The following is a 15,831-nucleotide window of genomic DNA, read 5'->3' as shown; positions in this document are numbered from 1 at the left end:
CCCTCTCTCCGGGAGAGCGCTGCGCTCCCCAGACAGCGCCCCCATCCGCGCCCCGCTCAGCTCCCCTCTCTCCGGGAGAGCGCTGCGCTCCCCAGACAGCGCCCCCATCTGTGCCCCGCTCAGCTCCTCTCTGCTCACACAGAGCCTGGGGCCAGGGCACTGTAGTTTCGTGTGGAAGCCACCAGGTGGGTCCCTGGGTTGACACAGCACAGCCTGGTGCCCGACAGCCTCACCCCTGCTGCAGCGTGTGGCACATACAGGATGGCGCGCGGCGACCTCGTTCTGAGGACAGCCGCGGGGGTTTGCAACTCTTGCTACCAGTGACCTGCGCCCAGCTCTGAGGAGGGCACCAGACCAGGGCAAAGAGGAACACAACGGGATTAAGGGGAAGAGCAGGGCACGTCGGGAACAACCCTAGCTCCAAACCAGTGACATGGGATGAGTTGCTCAGTTCTCAGCTTGTTGCTTCTGGAGTTGAGCTGGGGGTGTGTGGTTTGTCTCAGGCTCTCTGGCCTGGGAGGTTTCAATAATTCACATATGCAGGAGACTTTATAGATGGTTTATAGACGGTTAGCTCAGGAATCGCTTCACCTGCCACAGAAATGCAGCCACTTCTGGGGTAGAACCCAGCAACGAATTAACAGCAACACAACACACCAGTTTAGGACAGGAAGTGAACCCTGGATCAGACACTGCAGGGGCAGTTTGGATCCCTCCACTGTAGGCTGGCTAGAAATGGGATCAACTAAGAGGTGGCAGAGGGATTTTTTAAACTGATCCCGCTCCTATTCCTGTCCAGATGGGGGCTCAGAAATGTGCCTTTTGCCATCCTTCCAGTGGGCAGGTGGCAGAGACGTCTTCACCCACTAACAATCCTTGAGAGGTACCCAGTGGGTGGGGGAAGGGAGCAGACATCCGTGGACAGACATGGTGAGGTGCCCGCCCAGGTGTGTGTGCTCACACCCATGCACACCCACCCTGCGATCCCAGCTACAAGGGACGGCGCTAGCTTGGTTTCTCCTGCGGCTCTGATTACCCACGGTCGGATTCTGCCCTCCGCTCCAGCCCAGCAACCCCACTGGCTCCTGGTGCTGAATTTGACCCATGTGCTTTTAGCATCTCTGAGCCCAACAGAAACCCAGGTCCCTGCTCATTCCCTCCCCCTTGTAACCAGGGGGCGTGGGGTGGATGGCGGGTGTATCCGAGGAGCAGGGCTGGAGGGCAGCAGTCGGCCCTGTGAAACACTGGCGCGGCTGAGTTCCAAACATGCCAGCAATCCAGCGCTGGCCAGCCCCCAGCCCAGCCCGGAAACACAACCTGCCTGCCGCAGATACATTACAGCACCGCCTCCCTTCCAGCGGGCGTGACACGCGGCGGTTACACTAACCCGTGGCCGTGCGGCTCAGGTAACGTGCACCTGGCTTCAGGCAGGCGAGGAGCTGGCCGCGGGCGGCTGTAAGCGGAACCGCCAAAGAAAGCGAGAACTCAAGCATGAAAAAATTATTAGGCAACCAATCCCCGGGACCTATTTTCAGGAACAATGGCTGCCTCTTGGTCCCGCTGCAACCCGAGTCGCCCGTCAGCCAGCGGCTGCCCGAGCAATCAGAACCTGGGCCCAGACCAAGGGAGCTGCTCCCCGGGGCCCGGCACAAAGGAATCGGCCCCTCCAGCTGAGCCCGACGACCCAGCAGAGCGTGGCTGAGTCCCTCGGCTTCCCTGCTGCCTGCAGAGGTCGTTAGGGCAGCCCAAGGGGGTCCGCGGCGTGACCCCTCTCCAAGTGTGGCATAGCTTCCCCTTCAGCACCTGCAGCTTGGTGCCCAGCACTGGAGGTCCCGGTCAGGATCAGGGCCCATTGTGTTCGGAGCTGCACAAACTCACAGTAATAGACCCTTCCTCAAAGAGTTTAAATCGCAACAGAGATGGGCGGGAGGGGAAACTGAGGCACAGAGCAGCGCAGCGACTTGCCCAAGGTCACCCAGCAGCTCGGTGGCAGAGCCGGCAATAGAACCAGGTTTTCTGAGTCCCACACCAGCACCCTGTCTGCTAGCCCCCACGGCCACTCGCGCTGCCCGGTCTGGTGCCTTGGGCTGGGAGATCCAGCGCATCTGAGCCCTTGCACCAAACCCAGCCCCGAACTCTTTGTGGGCTGGCAAGTGGAGGTGCGGCCTTGCACACGTTCTTTCTGATGTGGGAGCGATGCTGGGAGCAGCCGAGGGTCTCACACTCTGTGCCGGGAGGTGCCGAGCGCTGGGGGTTCCAGCCAGGAGGGAAGCAGGGAATCCTAGAAGGAGCACAGCCTGTTCTGCAAACCCACCTGGAAGGGAGAATTTGGACACTTGAGATGGTTTCTTATCACCCCTTCCCTGAGTGCAGTGGTGGATTTGATTTAAGCCTCGTGACACCAGCCTGGGGTGGGTTGGAACCCTTCTCCCCATTTTATAGATGGGGAAACTGAGGCACAGAGCAGGGAAGGGACTTGCCTAAAATCACCCAGCAAATCAGTAGCGGAGGCAGGACTAGAACCCAGAGCCCACCACACTTAGCCAGGAGCTTTAACCACTAGGTTATGCTTCCAAACCTCTAGGGTGCTCTTGGGACTCACAGCTGAACTGGCCCCCAGCAACTCCCCCAAGCTCTGCCTCCCCCCCCCATGACGGGCCGAGGTGACAGTGTTATGCCAGCAGGACAATCCCAGCTGACCTGGCTGGCGCTCAGGGGGAGTGGAATCGGCCCATCATGCCCAGCGCTCTCCTAAGGACCCAGGCCCAATGGGGGATCCTTCGGCTTGGGACCCGGCATTATGGTTTCCACTGGGAGAGGATTTGGGTAATTAAGACACTTCCTTTTCTGCCTAGCTCAGCTCCCGGCTGGAGTGGGAGACCCTCTGGAGAACCAGAGAGCGGGGGGACGTGGCCTGGGCCCGTGGCTGAGCACCGGGCGGCTGCGTCCAGCTGGCCCCATCTCTTAGCATTTTGTGTCACTCCTGCACAGTTTGGAGAGTGAAAGACGTAGCCCCCTCGCCCCCCAGCAAAGCGCGAGCGCTCGCAGCACACGCCCTGCGAGCCAGCCGGCTGAGACGGGCATCGCGGGTGGCCCTAATATTTCTAGGGCCCCCCCCCCCCCAACACACACATTTTTCAGGCCTCTTTGCCCATCAGAAAGAAGCGACCCAAAAGCAGGAGCCCGGCGTGTTCGGAGCCCTTTGCAGCTCAGGTGCAATCCCCGAGGCCCGGGGCCAGCGCGGGATGAGACTCCCGCACACGAGGCACCGGGCCGCCCTGGCTGGGGAGACAAAGGCCACGGCCCTCTGCTCAGCAGGGCTGGGCTGATCCTGGCCCGGACTAATGACTGAATGGGGGGTTACCAGGGTCACAGGCGTTGTCAGTTTCCGGACTGGGAGGAGGTTTCCTGCCATGTGGGCCTCACCCCCCGCATTTATTCCCACTCCCTGTCATTGCCCCTTCTCCGCCACCCCGCTCCCCCCAGGCCAAGGGAGCCTTGCGGGCACACAAGGGGTTCATACATTAGCCGTTTCCGTCCCAGCGGGCTCAGCTCAGCTCACCAGTGAGATGAGTTTGCCAGGTCTCAGCGAAGTCCCCACTGGACGGCTGGACACGTCACAGCTTGGCATGATTGGCAGCCCCTGCCCAGGAGATGCCCACACCGCCTGTGGGAGGGCAGGGGGCTGCGGGGCAGGATTGACGGACAGCAGCCCCATTAGCCCAGAGACTCTCACCAGCCCGGCTGGGACTTGGGACCAGCGAGCAGGGGGTGTGCAGGCTGGCATGAAATGTGGGCAGGGGGCTGGCACCCACTTCTGCTTCTGCTCCCCTGCACGGCCAGGGCAGAGAGGGACTCGAGGGACAGAGGCCTTCGCGGAGGGAGACAGGAGTGTGTACTGGAGCGCTGGGCAGCGCTTTGTCCCCCACCGGCTGCCCCCCAGGAGGCAACGCGAGAGGAGAGGCGAGAGGGTAACAGGAAACCGCGGGGCAGGTGATGTGTCTGATTTCTCACAATCTCCTTCTCTCGCTGTGGGCGCCTCGGGGAGCTGGGCGAGGCGAGGGGCCGGAGGGGAGCCGAGGAGCTGGGGAGCGCATGTCACCTGACATACGAAGGACCCCTGGGCTGCAGGACCCCTGCAGTAGTAACAGTGCCCCCCCACGGCGCTTGTACCCCATTCGGGAGGAGCCCATGGAACCCCCTGGCACCACTGCAGGCTCAGTCCCGGGTGGCCTGACACCCACTGGTTTGGGCCCCCTCTGCGGGCCAGGGCCACCCCTGATCCCGTTGGAGCCTCTCCCTGAATCCAGTGGGACAAGGGCTTATCCCCGAGCAGCCAGCGTGGCCATGGGTCAGGCCGAGCTGCCCCACACGCAGCCAGCCCAGCTCCCAACACCGCAACCCACGGCGCTGCCAGCACTTCCGTGCCAAGATGCCCTGGCCCTGCCTCTGGGGTCAGCGCTTACCCTGCGCAGGGGGGCGAGCGGCCCCAGCCCGTCCAAACCCCACTGTGTGCGCCAGCCGGGACTCGCACCCCCAGAGCCCAGGGGAGCGACACCACAGGGCTGGGAACAGCCAGGCCAGGCCGGAGCGCAGGCCCCCTGGCTTGGCTTCATCCCATGCCCCCATGGGCCACCCTCCTCCCTATTCAGACCCTGCCGCCTGCCACCCCATCCACACCCCTTCTCGCCCCCCAGCTCTTTCCTCATCACCGGCCGTAGCCCCTTCGGCTGCTCTTCTCCAACCCCCCCGCCTCCCCCGGCTGTCAGGTTCCGCCTGGCTGCCAGATGGGGGCAATGGCCCAGCTGGGCTCACACCCCAGGGCCACAGAGATGGGCCCTCCCCCCTGCCCCAGGATGGCAGCCACGCTGGCCCTGGCCTTTTGCAGCCCTATGTCCCATTGCAAACTCCTCTCCAGCGTGCCCCCTCGCCCCCTGCTCCCACGGCCCCCGTGCTGGGGTGACTGTCCCCCGGGGTACCAGCTGCCCTTAGCCAGGTGGAGTTCTATGTGGGGCTGATCCCCTGCGCTCACGGCCACGGGGCAGCGCCGGGATCCTTCCTGGGCGCCGCCTGGGCCAGGGGAGGATTTGGAGCAGCAGGGGTTGCAGGACAGATGGAGGCCAGAGGCCCAAAGAGGGATAAACGGTTTAAACTAATCAAAAGGCCGGGCTAATTGTTAAGGAGCTTAGCGGCTGGGCCAGCGTGCGGCTGGAGGTGACCTCCTGCCGAATCAGAGACGCCCGTAACCCTAGCCGGGTGCCCACGGGAAGGCAGCGCGGCCCCGGCAGGGGCGGATCGGGTTGCGGCCCAAGTTTTCCACCTGAGACTCAGTGGCACAGAGGAAGGAGGCAGGACCTGCCGTCAGGGGAAGAGCCCGCCGGCCGCGGAGGGGGTCAGGGACGCAGACACCAGCCGCGGCCCCAACCCCAGGCCGGCCCAGCGGAGCCGAACACCGGAGCACTCCATCAAAGGCCCATTGTCTCCCGCATCAACCCCCTCGCTTGTGTCCGCGCAAGCCCCACCGTTGGCTGCCGAGGGCTCGGAGCCCATTGAAATCCAGGCGAGCTCTGTAATCGTAGCTGGCCCTCACTAACCCCGGCTGCAGCGCGGAAGCCCGTGTGTTTCCTGGCCTGCATCCCCAGCCCGCCGGAGCGGGAGAGGTCAGCCGGAGCGGCCGCGCAGGGGCCAGACGTCCAGACGAGGTTGGCATTCCAGGCTGCAGGTTAGATGAAGGCAAGCGAGGCTGCGCCCGGCGGAGAGGGACCAGGAACTGGGGCAGCGGCAAGTCAGTGCGGCTTGGCCTGAGGCCCTTGGCTCTAATCCAGGTCTGCCTGGGGCCGGCTGCGCGTGGGAGCGAGTGTGCGAGCACGAACCCACCGGTGTCCTCAGCAGGGCTGGGAGAACCGCGACTTGCGCCCCACTCCCCGGGAACCAACAGAAGATGCCAACCAACGGGATCCACCAGGTCTTGAAGATCCAATTTGGCTTGATCAACTGCCAGAACCGCTACCTGACGGCTGAGAGCTTTGGCTACAAGGTCAACGCCTCGGCGCCCAGCCTGAAGAGGAAGCAGATCTGGACCCTGGAGCAGGATGAGGCCGACAGCTCCGTGGTCTTCCTGAGAAGCCACCTGGGCAGGTACCTGGCCGCTGACAAGGACGGGAAGGTGTCATGTGAAGCCGAGAAGCCAGGCAGAGACGGGCGCTTCACTATTGTCACCCAGTCAGATGGGCGCTGGGCACTGCAGTCTCAGCCCTACAAGCGCTTCTTTGGGGGCTCGGAAGACAGGCTGTCCTGCTTCGCCCAGGCCGTCACCGAGGCCGAGCTGTGGACCGTCCACCTGGCCATCCACCCGCAGGCCAACCTGCTGAGCATCAGCCGGAGGCGGTACGCACACCTGAGCGCCTTGGAGGACGAGATCTCCACCGACAGCAACATCCCCTGGGGTGTGGACGCGCTCATCACCCTCACCTTCCAGAACCAGCGGTACTGCCTGCGGGCCTGCGACAACCGCTACCTGCAGAACGACGGCGCCCTGGTGCCGGAGCCCAGCCCGCGCACCGGCTACACCCTGGAGTTCAAGGCAGGGAAGCTGGCTTTCAAGGACTGCAACGGGAAGTACCTGGCGCCCATGGGGCCCACGGGCACCCTGAAGGCCGGGAGGAGCTCCAAGCCGGGCAAGGACGAACTCTTTGATCTGGAGGAGAGCCACCCGCAAGTGGTTTTCCTGGCGTCCAATGGCCGATACGTCTCCATCCGGCAAGGTAAGTGCCCCCCTTTGCCCCCTTCCCTCCCCATGGGCAGCTCCCCTCTCTGGGGGGGAGGGTGCCCTGTCCCCATACACCTGAGCACCTAGAACCGGGAGATCCTGCTTCCTGGGTGCCACCCTGCCTGTTGCAAAGACTCTTCAGCCAAGCCGGCTTGGAGGGACCCGCCAGGGGCTCCGGGCCCTCTGGGCTCGTGCAGGTTCGGGGCTGCCTGGTCAAGGCTGTCCTGGCTCCTCCCCCTTTTCCCACCCCCCTCCCTTTCACAGTGGCATTTCAAGTGCACTCCCCACCCCTTCCCGAGCTCCCTCTCTGTCTGGGGTGGGGGCACGCCCCACTCACACTGGCAGCCCACGCTCGGGCCCAGCCCCCCCGGGGTCAGATTCCCAGTTAGCCCTGCTGTGGGCCTGGCTGGCAGGGGGCAGGGGCTGACACTCACCCTTTCTCCAGCTGCGCTCCTTAGTTGGGTTCTGCCCCATGGGGGCGGGTGCAAAGTGGCATTGGCTTTGCTAAGAGGGTGAGGGGCTCTCCTGCCATCTCCCTGGTCATGAGCAGCCCCTCTGGCTGGCACCCACGCCGTGGGGTGGGGTGGGGTGGGGGACGCCAGTCGGTTCTTCAATAAACCACATCCCTGGGCCACCAGGAAGTGACCAGCTCGCTCCCTGCTGCACCTGGAGACCATCAGCCCCGGGGAATGTGGTGTTCGCTCCTCCCACGCAGGAGCAGCCCAGACTGGTCCTTTTGCCTGGTCTCCTGGTAGCTAATAACCCCTCCGTCCATGGCACGGCCCCCAGAGGGCCCCCAGGAGCAGTGACCCGTCTTACTCAGCATCCTGCCTGTCCCGGAGCCCACCTCAGCTCGTCTTTCTCCAGCCCTGTTTGCCACAGGCGCGAGAGCCAGGCCCAATGCACCTGGCCAGGTGCAGACTGTGGTTTCCAGGGGAACAGACGAGGGTTGTGCTGACAATCACTTTCCGGGCACCGCACCCTGCCAGTGCCTGGGGCCAGCGACAGGCATTTCAGGGGCAGCATCTTGAGCGAAGCGGGAGACTTTTCTCTCTGCAGAGCAGCTCCCTGCATGCTGAGTCCCCGCTGGGCCTTCCCAGAGCCCAGCCCTGGCAAGCCGAAAGGCTGTCAAAGGAGGCCCCCAAGCCGGTCCCTTCCCCTCCAGGAGCTGCCCTGGAGCCGGAGCAAGCCGTGCCCAGCCCTGGGTTGCCGGCTGCCCCGTGCGAACGTGGGTTACGCTCACCCAAGTTAGTGCCGGCTGGAGGCCACCGCAGGCCTTTCGCCTCCGTCCTGCCTGAACTCCTGCAGATGGGCACTTGGCCAAACCCAGCCTGGTCCCGCTGTTTAAGGGGGGTGGGGGGTCAGAGCAGGGGGGTCCGGGACATGGGCTGGCTCCCCTGTGGCAGTCACGGCTCAGGTCCATCCCTGGCAGATTTCAAGGGAGCTGGGGGGGGGGGGGGCAACATGGGGCAGGCCCCCTGGTCTCCTAGCCAAGGCCTGATCCCCCGACAGCCCCCACAGGGGCCACGCCCAATTGGGGGGCTGCCCCTCCTGCCCCATCCTCCCCACCAGCGAAGGAGACCCAGGGGGCGGGGCTGCCTTTGCACCGAGCCGCCTCCTCCCCCCACCCGGTGAGTCAGGCTGGGCCATATGGGCCCGACGGGGAACAGGTGGCAGCAGGCGACGCTCCCTCCGCCGAGGGGCGTGTGCAGGCGGCGTTTTGCTCGCTGCTCCATCGCCATAGTAACCCGGCCCCCCAGCCTGGCCTGCGCACCGCGGGGGTGGGTGGGTGTGAGAACAGGAGTCTGGGTGTGTGTGCACAGGTGGTGTGGGTGTGTGTACACGTGAGTCTGAGTGTGTGTGAGAGAGAGCATGGATCTGGGGGGGGGTGTCCAGGTCTGAGTGTGTGCGCACATGGGGGTGTGTGTACATGGGGGGGGTTTGTGTGCATGTGTACACATGGGATGTGTGTGTGTGTGTGTGTGCACACAGATGTGTGTGTGCATGGGGGTGGTCTGTGTGCATGTGTATACATGGTGTGTGTGTGTGTATAGGGGGATCTGTGTGCATGTGTACACATGGTGTGTGTGTGTGCACATAGATGTGTGTGTGCATGGGGGGAGTCTGTGTGCATGTGTACACACGGTGTGTGTGTGTGTGTGCGCACATAGATGTGTGTGTGCATGGGGGGGGTCTGCATGCATGTGTACACATGGGGGGGGTGTCAGTGTGTGTGTGTGGGTCTGTGTGCATATGTACCCATGGGGTGTGTGTGTGAGAGAGCATGGGTCTCCCCGAGCCCCTCCTGCCAGCCGCGCTGCACGGCCTGGCGGTGGCGTTGTGCATGGGACGAAAAGCTGGCGCTGGAGGGAGACCCACCAAATTCAGGACCCTGGTGAGGGGAGACCCAGCAATCTCCCGGGGTGCAGCAGCCAGCCATTGCCTCGCCCTGGGCTGGCCTCTATAACCCAACCCTGTGCCCCCTACGAACTGCAAACACCTCCTGGGGGCAGGGCCCACAACCCCCGGGCTGCAGGCTGAGCGGTGGCTCTCTAGGGCACAGGCAGGGGGGCTGTAGGGCACCCCGTGGAGCGAGGGGCGGTGGGGCTGCCCCAGGCAGCCAGCTAACAGCGCTGCTGCGCGCGGCCCAAGCGGCTTATGTGCGGGTGACGCTGAGGGCTGAGTTATAAATAGGGGGTTTGTGTTTCTGAATCGCTAAGCAGATGGAAACAACAGCAATCAGGTTAATGAGCCCAATTAGCGCCGATTGTTTGGGAGGATTTGCGGGGCGGGGGGCGCCCGCAGATCAGCTGCTCGCCCAGTGGAAAGGAGGGGTGAGCGGGGCGTGGCCGGGGCTGAGACACAGGGAATTAGGGCTCCATGACCTGAGCGGTCAGCCATGCTCTGCTCGCCCGGGTGCACACCCTGGCAGCAGGGGCTGGCGACGCTGGCTCCTGGTGGGTGCCTTGCAGGGATGCTGGGGGGCTCCCCAGTGCCCCTCCGGCCTGAGCAGCTACACAACGCCAGCGAGACCCGGGGGAGACGGGGCTGTGCGTCCATATGAACAGGGGATGGGCCAAAAAGCCACATCCTTGTTCTCTATTAATCCTGACTGCAGCCCCTGCTAGCCCAACCCTGGGCTCTGCCTCCCTGCAGCTCTGCCCTGCCGGTGCCCCTCAGTCCTGACCCCCAGCCTTGCCCCATGCCCTGCGGCCTCCTCGTTCCCTGCAGGTGTCAACGTCTCGGCCAACCAGGACGAGGAGATGACCCACGAGACCTTCCAGATGCAAATTGACAGAGAGACCAAGAAGTGCGTCTTCCATTCCAACGCGGGCAGCTCCTGGACCCTGGTGTCGCACGGGGGCATCCAAGTCACTGCCACCAACGTGTGAGTATGCGCGCCGCCCCGCACGCTCCCCGGGCACACTCGGCCCGACTGCAGCGCTCAGCGCCACAGCCCCAGGGGACACCGGGACAAAGGGAGAATCAGGTCTGGGGCCAGCCCTAGGGCGCTGAGTGGCAGAGCACGCATCACGGGAATTGTGATCAGGCTGTAAAACTCACCGGGGTCTCTGGCTGCTGGAGCACTGTGCTGGAGGCAGGTGCTGGCACCTCCTGGCAGGTACCTGCCTGGGCCAGTCTGCTGGGTCTGCCAGGCACTGAGCACCAAGGAGATTAGCCGCTGCAGGTGCACCCTGCCCTGCCCTGCCCAAGCTGCCCCTTCCAGAGCCCGTCTCTGACTCGGGCTGTCTTGCTCGCTCCCCCCAGTGCCGCCAACAACATGTTTGACATCGAGTGGCGCGGCCGGCGGGTGGCCCTCAAGGCCAGCAACGGCAAGTACATCTGCGCCAAGAAGAACGGGCAGCTGGCCGCGGTTAGCGACTCCGTTGGTAAGTCCCGCCTCAGCCGGGGGGCGGGTGGGGGGGAGGCAGCAGGAGGCCCTGCCGCGTCCCCGGGGCCCGGGGCTCAGCACCTACCGGGCCAGGCCGAGGGCAGCGTTGCTGGGGGGCGCTGGGTGAGAGGGGTTTGCAGCTGCGACGCCTACCCTGTGCCAGCGAGCTCCAGATGCTCCCCAATGGAGGGTGACGTCCCCCTGGCTGTCAAGTGGCTAGGCTACTGGGGAGAGCAGGGGGTGCCTGGTGCCCAGGCCCTGGCAGAGGGGGTGGCCCCACTGGGCAGGGCTGCCTCGCGAGCTGCTGCCCACAGCCCTGCCGCGCTCCCCAGGGGAAGACGAGGAGTTCATCCTCAAGCTGATTAACCGGCCCATCCTGGTGCTGCGGGGCGACCACGGCTTCGTCTGCTGCCACCGCGGCTCCAACCTGCTGGATGCCAACCGGGCCACCTACGACGTCTTCCAGCTGCTCTTCAGCGACGGGGCCTACCACATCCGGGGTGAGTGCCGGGCTGGGCCGGGCAGGGGGGGCGGGCGCGGCCTGGCAGGGCCCTGCCCTCACCCGCCCCCTCCGCTCTCTCCCCAGGCCTGGGCGGCAAGTTCTGGTACGTCGCCAGCAGCGGTGCCATCTGCAGCGACGGGGAGATGTCCGAGGATTTCTTCTTCGAGTTCCGGGAGCGCGGGCGCGTGGCCGTCCGGGGGAAGAATGGCAAATACCTGCGCGGGGACACAGCCGGCACCCTGCGTGCCGATGCCGACTCCCTGCCCCGTGCCACGCTCTGGGAGTACTGAGCCCGGCCCCCACCCCTAGCACATAGACCCCTAGGACCCGCGCCCGCTAAGCCAGCTCGGCACGCGCCCAGAGACCCCTGCTGGGCTCTCACTTGCTGCGGGGCAGGGACGGGCACAAGGGGGCATGCCCCCCCCCCCCCCGCCGGGCAGCTGTGTTGGGGTGGGCTGGTGGGAGGGGCTTGTGGGCTTGCAAGAGATTGACGTGGTAGATGCCTGGTGTTAGTGCTGTCCTTAACCTCCCCCATGGTGGCGCCCCCCCCCCTCGCTGAGCTCATTAAAATCCGGTTGAGTTGCACCCTGGGGGGGGTCGCTCGTCTTCCTTCACCAGCAGTGCCCCGCAGGGCCCCCGGCACCGGGCCGGCAGACACCGTCCTGGGACAAGGGGGCCCCGCCCGTGCCACCGAGCTGCCCCATGGCTAGTGCCATGAGCCATAGAACCACAGCTGGGTGGGCTGGCACCAGGCCCCCCAAGGCATCGCCCGGCCTGGGCTCTGGGGAGGGATGGAGCTGCCTGCCACTCGCTCAGTCCCTCGGCCGGGGGCTCCCTGCCAGGCCCCCCCCTGCTCCCCCAGCCCTGAGCAGCAGATTCTGCTTCCCTAGAGCACATTTACCAGCCATGCCTGGAGCGTGGGGGGAGGAGGATCGGGGCTGTGGAGGAAGGAGACTATGGGGGAAAGGGATTGGAGCGGGTGGGGGAGGGGGAAGGAATGCAGGCTGTGGGGGGAAAGGGATGGGGGGGGGCCTGTGGGGTGGGACTGGAGCCCAGGGATGGAGCGGCCCCTGTCCCAGCCCCTTCCTGGGCATGTGGGCAGAGTTAACCCTGCCCGAGGAATCCCAGCTATGCAGCTGCTGGGAGCTGGCCATACCCGGCGTGTCCTGCCCGCCCCACCCGCTGCCAGGGCTGCCCGCGCTCTCGGCCCAGGGGCCAGCAACTGGCACGGTGGCTCCAGCCCAGAGGTGGCTGCACCCCGCTGGCTCAGCAGGCTCCGGCAGGGGGGCACTGGGAGGCCCGTGGCGGCGGGCGGCCCGGGCGCTGGGCTATGGTGTCCCACGCGGTGCCCTGGCCACGCTGGGGAAGCCTACGGGCACCAGGCTTCCTTCAGGATCAGGCAGGAGAGATCCTGACCTGACTCCTCCCAGCCAGGGCATCTCCTGCCCTGGGTCCCGCTCGGATCCGCGGCTGCTGCGAGCCAAAGCTGGTGCTGGCGCCGGGGCGCTGGAAATGCAGGGGCCTCACTGCCCAGCCATGGCCCCGGGTCCAGAGGACAGTGTGGGCTCCGGCAGGTGCCACCGGCGCTGTTCCCCAGCCTGCCCCCTCGCTCGGCTGCCCCCCGGAATGGGCTCTTGGGGTCCCTGCGTGGGGCAAGCCCAGGTGCAGGGGGGGGGGGCGCTGCCCCTCCTGGCTATGGGCGGGGAACTCACCATTTCCTGCTAAGCACAGAACAGAGGAGCAGCAACAGGGGACATGTCAACTGGAGCAGCTCCCCCAGCAGGCCGAGCCAGCGCCCCCTCCCCCGGGCTCTCCCCCCCCAGCTCCGCCAGCGCCCCCTCCCCCCCCAGCTCCGCCAGCGCCCCCTGCTAGCTCCCCCCCAGGCTCCCCCCCAGCTACACCAGTGCCCCCTGATAGCCCCCCGGGCTCCCCCCAGACACCCTGCACCCTTGGCTGCTCCCAACCTGCATCAGGGGCTGGGGGCCCTGAGCTGTCACCAGGGCAGAGGTGGCTACCCCGAGCCGGGCCAGAGCACCCCCCCCAGCGCACTCCCTCCTGCTTTCCGGGCCAGCCTCTCTGCCCCCCAGCTAGGACACCTGCAGAGTGACTCAGCACCACCAGAGAATACAGCTCACCATGGGTGTGTCCCACCTGGGTGCGTGTCAGCGTCCTGCAGCCTCCCCCCCGCCCCCCGTCTGTCTCACCCCCGCGGGGCGGCAGGCAGCCAGACCCAGGGCAGGTGCAGGATGGGATAAAGGGGGGCTGGGATTCAGGAGAAACTGGCCCACGCCTGCCCGTGCTGTGCAGTCTCTCCTCCACCTGCCCCTCCCCAGGCTGCCCGCACCTATGGGGAGGGGTCTCCCAAAGGGCCTGGCTGCTCCCCGTGTCCCCTTGCCCAGCGAGCCAGGAGCAGCAGTGACAGCGAAAGGCCAGAACGTCAGGCCTGGGGCGGGGGGAGCACCAGGAGACCCTGGCTGAGCTGCCCCCCGGGACAGGTCACTGAGGGCTGGGACAGGCCGGGCTGCTCGGAGGCCTGGCCAGCATAACCAGGGCTGGGGCCTAGCGCCAGGTGAGCCGGCAGCCCCCCAGGGACAGGGGGCACAAAGGACCTGCTCCCAGTGCAGCTGTGGTGGGGGTGCAGTGTGAGGACTAGTCATGCTGGGCCAGGCCTCACCTGGCATCTCCCAGCCCCGGGCAGAGCAGGGGGAAGCGCCCTTGAAACACAAGATCCCGCTGGGCAGGAGCATGAGACCCCCAGGCGGTCCCCTGCCCTGGGCAGACCCTGCCCAGCACAACGCAAGGTCAGCGGGGGCTCGGGCTGCACCTGGCTGGATCCTCCCAGCTCCGCGGAGGGTGGGATCAGACAGCAGTGGGAAGGGGGACGCAGCTACATCCCTACCCCGTGCTGGGATGTGGCTCACAGCACCAGCGCGAGGGCTGCAGCGGGTCCGCCAGGCCGGCAACAAGGATCAGGCTGCAGAGGGCCAGCCCGTGGGGAGCGCGAGTGCAGGGGGCTCAAAGGCAGGGCAAGTCAGTGCCAGCTGCAGGGAAATCACTCTGGGGAGGAGCGGCCGAGTCACACAGTGCCAGAACTCCCCCTGCTGCCAACCCAGCCGCAGTGCAGCTGCCTAGCCCCCGGCTGGCATTGCTTGGAAGTGCTCACAACTCCATTGACCGGGGCTGCTAATTCCACCGCTGGCCAAACCATCCCATCAGCTGGCAAGCCAGGGGCCTGGCTTGTGACTCTGTGGGGCCCTGGCTGGCACATGTCAGGTACGGGGGCTCTCATGGTAGGGAGGAGACAGCAGGGGTTTGCACCTGGACAACATCTGTATGCAAATAAAATCCCCTGGCAGGGCAGAGCCCAGCCTGGTACGCTGGTGCCCAGGGCAGGTGGCCACGGCCATGGCCAAGGCTGCAGGGGAACAAGAATTAAGTTCTTCCTTTGGGGGTTGTAATTGAGCAGGTGGAGACAAGCGGTTAGTGCACAGGGCCAGGGGCGCGGACGCCTGGGTTCTAGTCCTAGCTCTGCTACTGGTGCGGATGCGCGAACAAGAACGAACCCAGATTGACTCTCAGCTCCCAGGCTTGCGAGCAGCCCATGAACGGCGCTGTCAGGGCAACCCCTCGCCGGAGCCCGGGAGTACCCGGCTGCTCAACCCGCCCGCTGCAGGGCAGCAGGGCTCGGAAACCGTGAGCAAGCAGCTGCTCCCTGGCAAGGGCCAGCGGGGCGGGCAGCATGTGCTCTGCCCCCTCGTGCTGCTGGCCCGGCCCATCTGTAAGCACGCCGTGCGCCCTGAATACAGCAGGCACCAGCCGCTCCGCAGAACTCATCTCGCTGGGCTTGCTCGTCTCTGCCTGGCAGCTGGCCCAGATCCAATTAGGTTAGCCCTGCAGGGACTGAAAAGACCCAGAGACCCAGATCTGTCAGCTCTGACTCCGTACCACGCGCAGCGGAGAAGGGAGCGAAGGCAGCGGGGTGGATAATTACATCAGACAGAACCCAGCGCAGCCTGCCCACCATTAACCTTTCCAAAGCCCGGCCTGCTGCCCCCTGCCAGCGACACAGCCCCGGTGCCGACAGCAGCCAGTGGGGCCACGGGCTGTTGCCTCCTGCCACTGGCTCTCCTCTGCCCAGGGCCGGCCGTGCCGGGCACTGTGCGAGGATGCCCACGAAGGCAAGGTCACGGCAGCACAAAGCTCCCACGCTGCCGACAGAAAGGGGCAGTCAGGGCTTGGCTCGGGGGCACCCAGGGCCAGCTGCTGCGTTCGAGGTGAGGTGCAGGAGGAAAGCGTGTGTGCGCCCGTGGGGGGGTGTTACTTTGAGGCCACTGGGACTCTGGTGCCAGGGCAGCAGGCCCCAGCTCCGCTTTGCTTAGCCAAGGGGGGAGGTTCCCACAGCCCAGCCAGGCACCAGCCAGCCCTCGGCAGGGACAGACCCTCCGCCCCTCCCACCCCCTCGAACCAGGAACATCCTGGGCTGAGTTAGCCCTTTGCACGGCGCCTCCCCCCAACGCTGTAGGACGCTGGGTCAGACAGGACCAGCCAGGGGCAGTGAAGCGGGTAACACCTCCCTCCGGCCAGGCTCGCTTTGTTCTCCGAGTTGAGCTGGTGCTCAGGGGAGGAAGCCAAGCCCTGGACGGGCCGGGCTTCGTCTGGCAGGTGCTG

General features: G+C 65.6%; 1 protein-coding gene across 1 annotated transcript; it reads left to right on the top strand.

Moving 5' to 3' along the window:
- Nucleotides 1-5,201: 5,201 nt before the first annotated feature.
- On the top strand, nucleotides 5,202-11,646 carry FSCN2 (fascin actin-bundling protein 2, retinal). Its single transcript, XM_034790086.1, has 5 exons — nucleotides 5,202-6,764; nucleotides 10,001-10,157; nucleotides 10,538-10,659; nucleotides 10,994-11,161; nucleotides 11,248-11,646. Exons 1-5 carry the CDS (start codon nucleotides 5,942-5,944, stop codon nucleotides 11,451-11,453), a joined length of 1,476 nt encoding a protein of 491 aa, XP_034645977.1. The 5' UTR covers nucleotides 5,202-5,941; the 3' UTR covers nucleotides 11,454-11,646.
- Nucleotides 11,647-15,831: the final 4,185 nt, after the last annotated feature.

The sequence above is a fragment of the Trachemys scripta genome, chromosome 14, assembly GCF_013100865.1.
Source record: "Trachemys scripta elegans isolate TJP31775 chromosome 14, CAS_Tse_1.0, whole genome shotgun sequence".
Classification (NCBI taxonomy): Eukaryota; Metazoa; Chordata; order Testudines; family Emydidae; genus Trachemys; species Trachemys scripta.
This window is presented reverse-complemented; position numbering and strand designations above follow the sequence as displayed.

Bases quoted from the DNA above. Each gene is read 5' to 3' on its own strand.
- FSCN2 (XM_034790086.1), top strand. From the start codon at position 5,942: ATGCCAACCAACGGGATCCACCAGGTCTTGAAGATCCAATTTGGCTTG. The intron at 6,765-10,000 runs GTAAGTGCCCCC...CGTTCCCTGCAG, and splicing joins ATACGTCTCCATCCGGCAAG to GTGTCAACGTCTCGGCCAAC. The intron at 10,158-10,537 runs GTGAGTATGCGC...CGCTCCCCCCAG, and splicing joins CAAGTCACTGCCACCAACGT to TGCCGCCAACAACATGTTTG.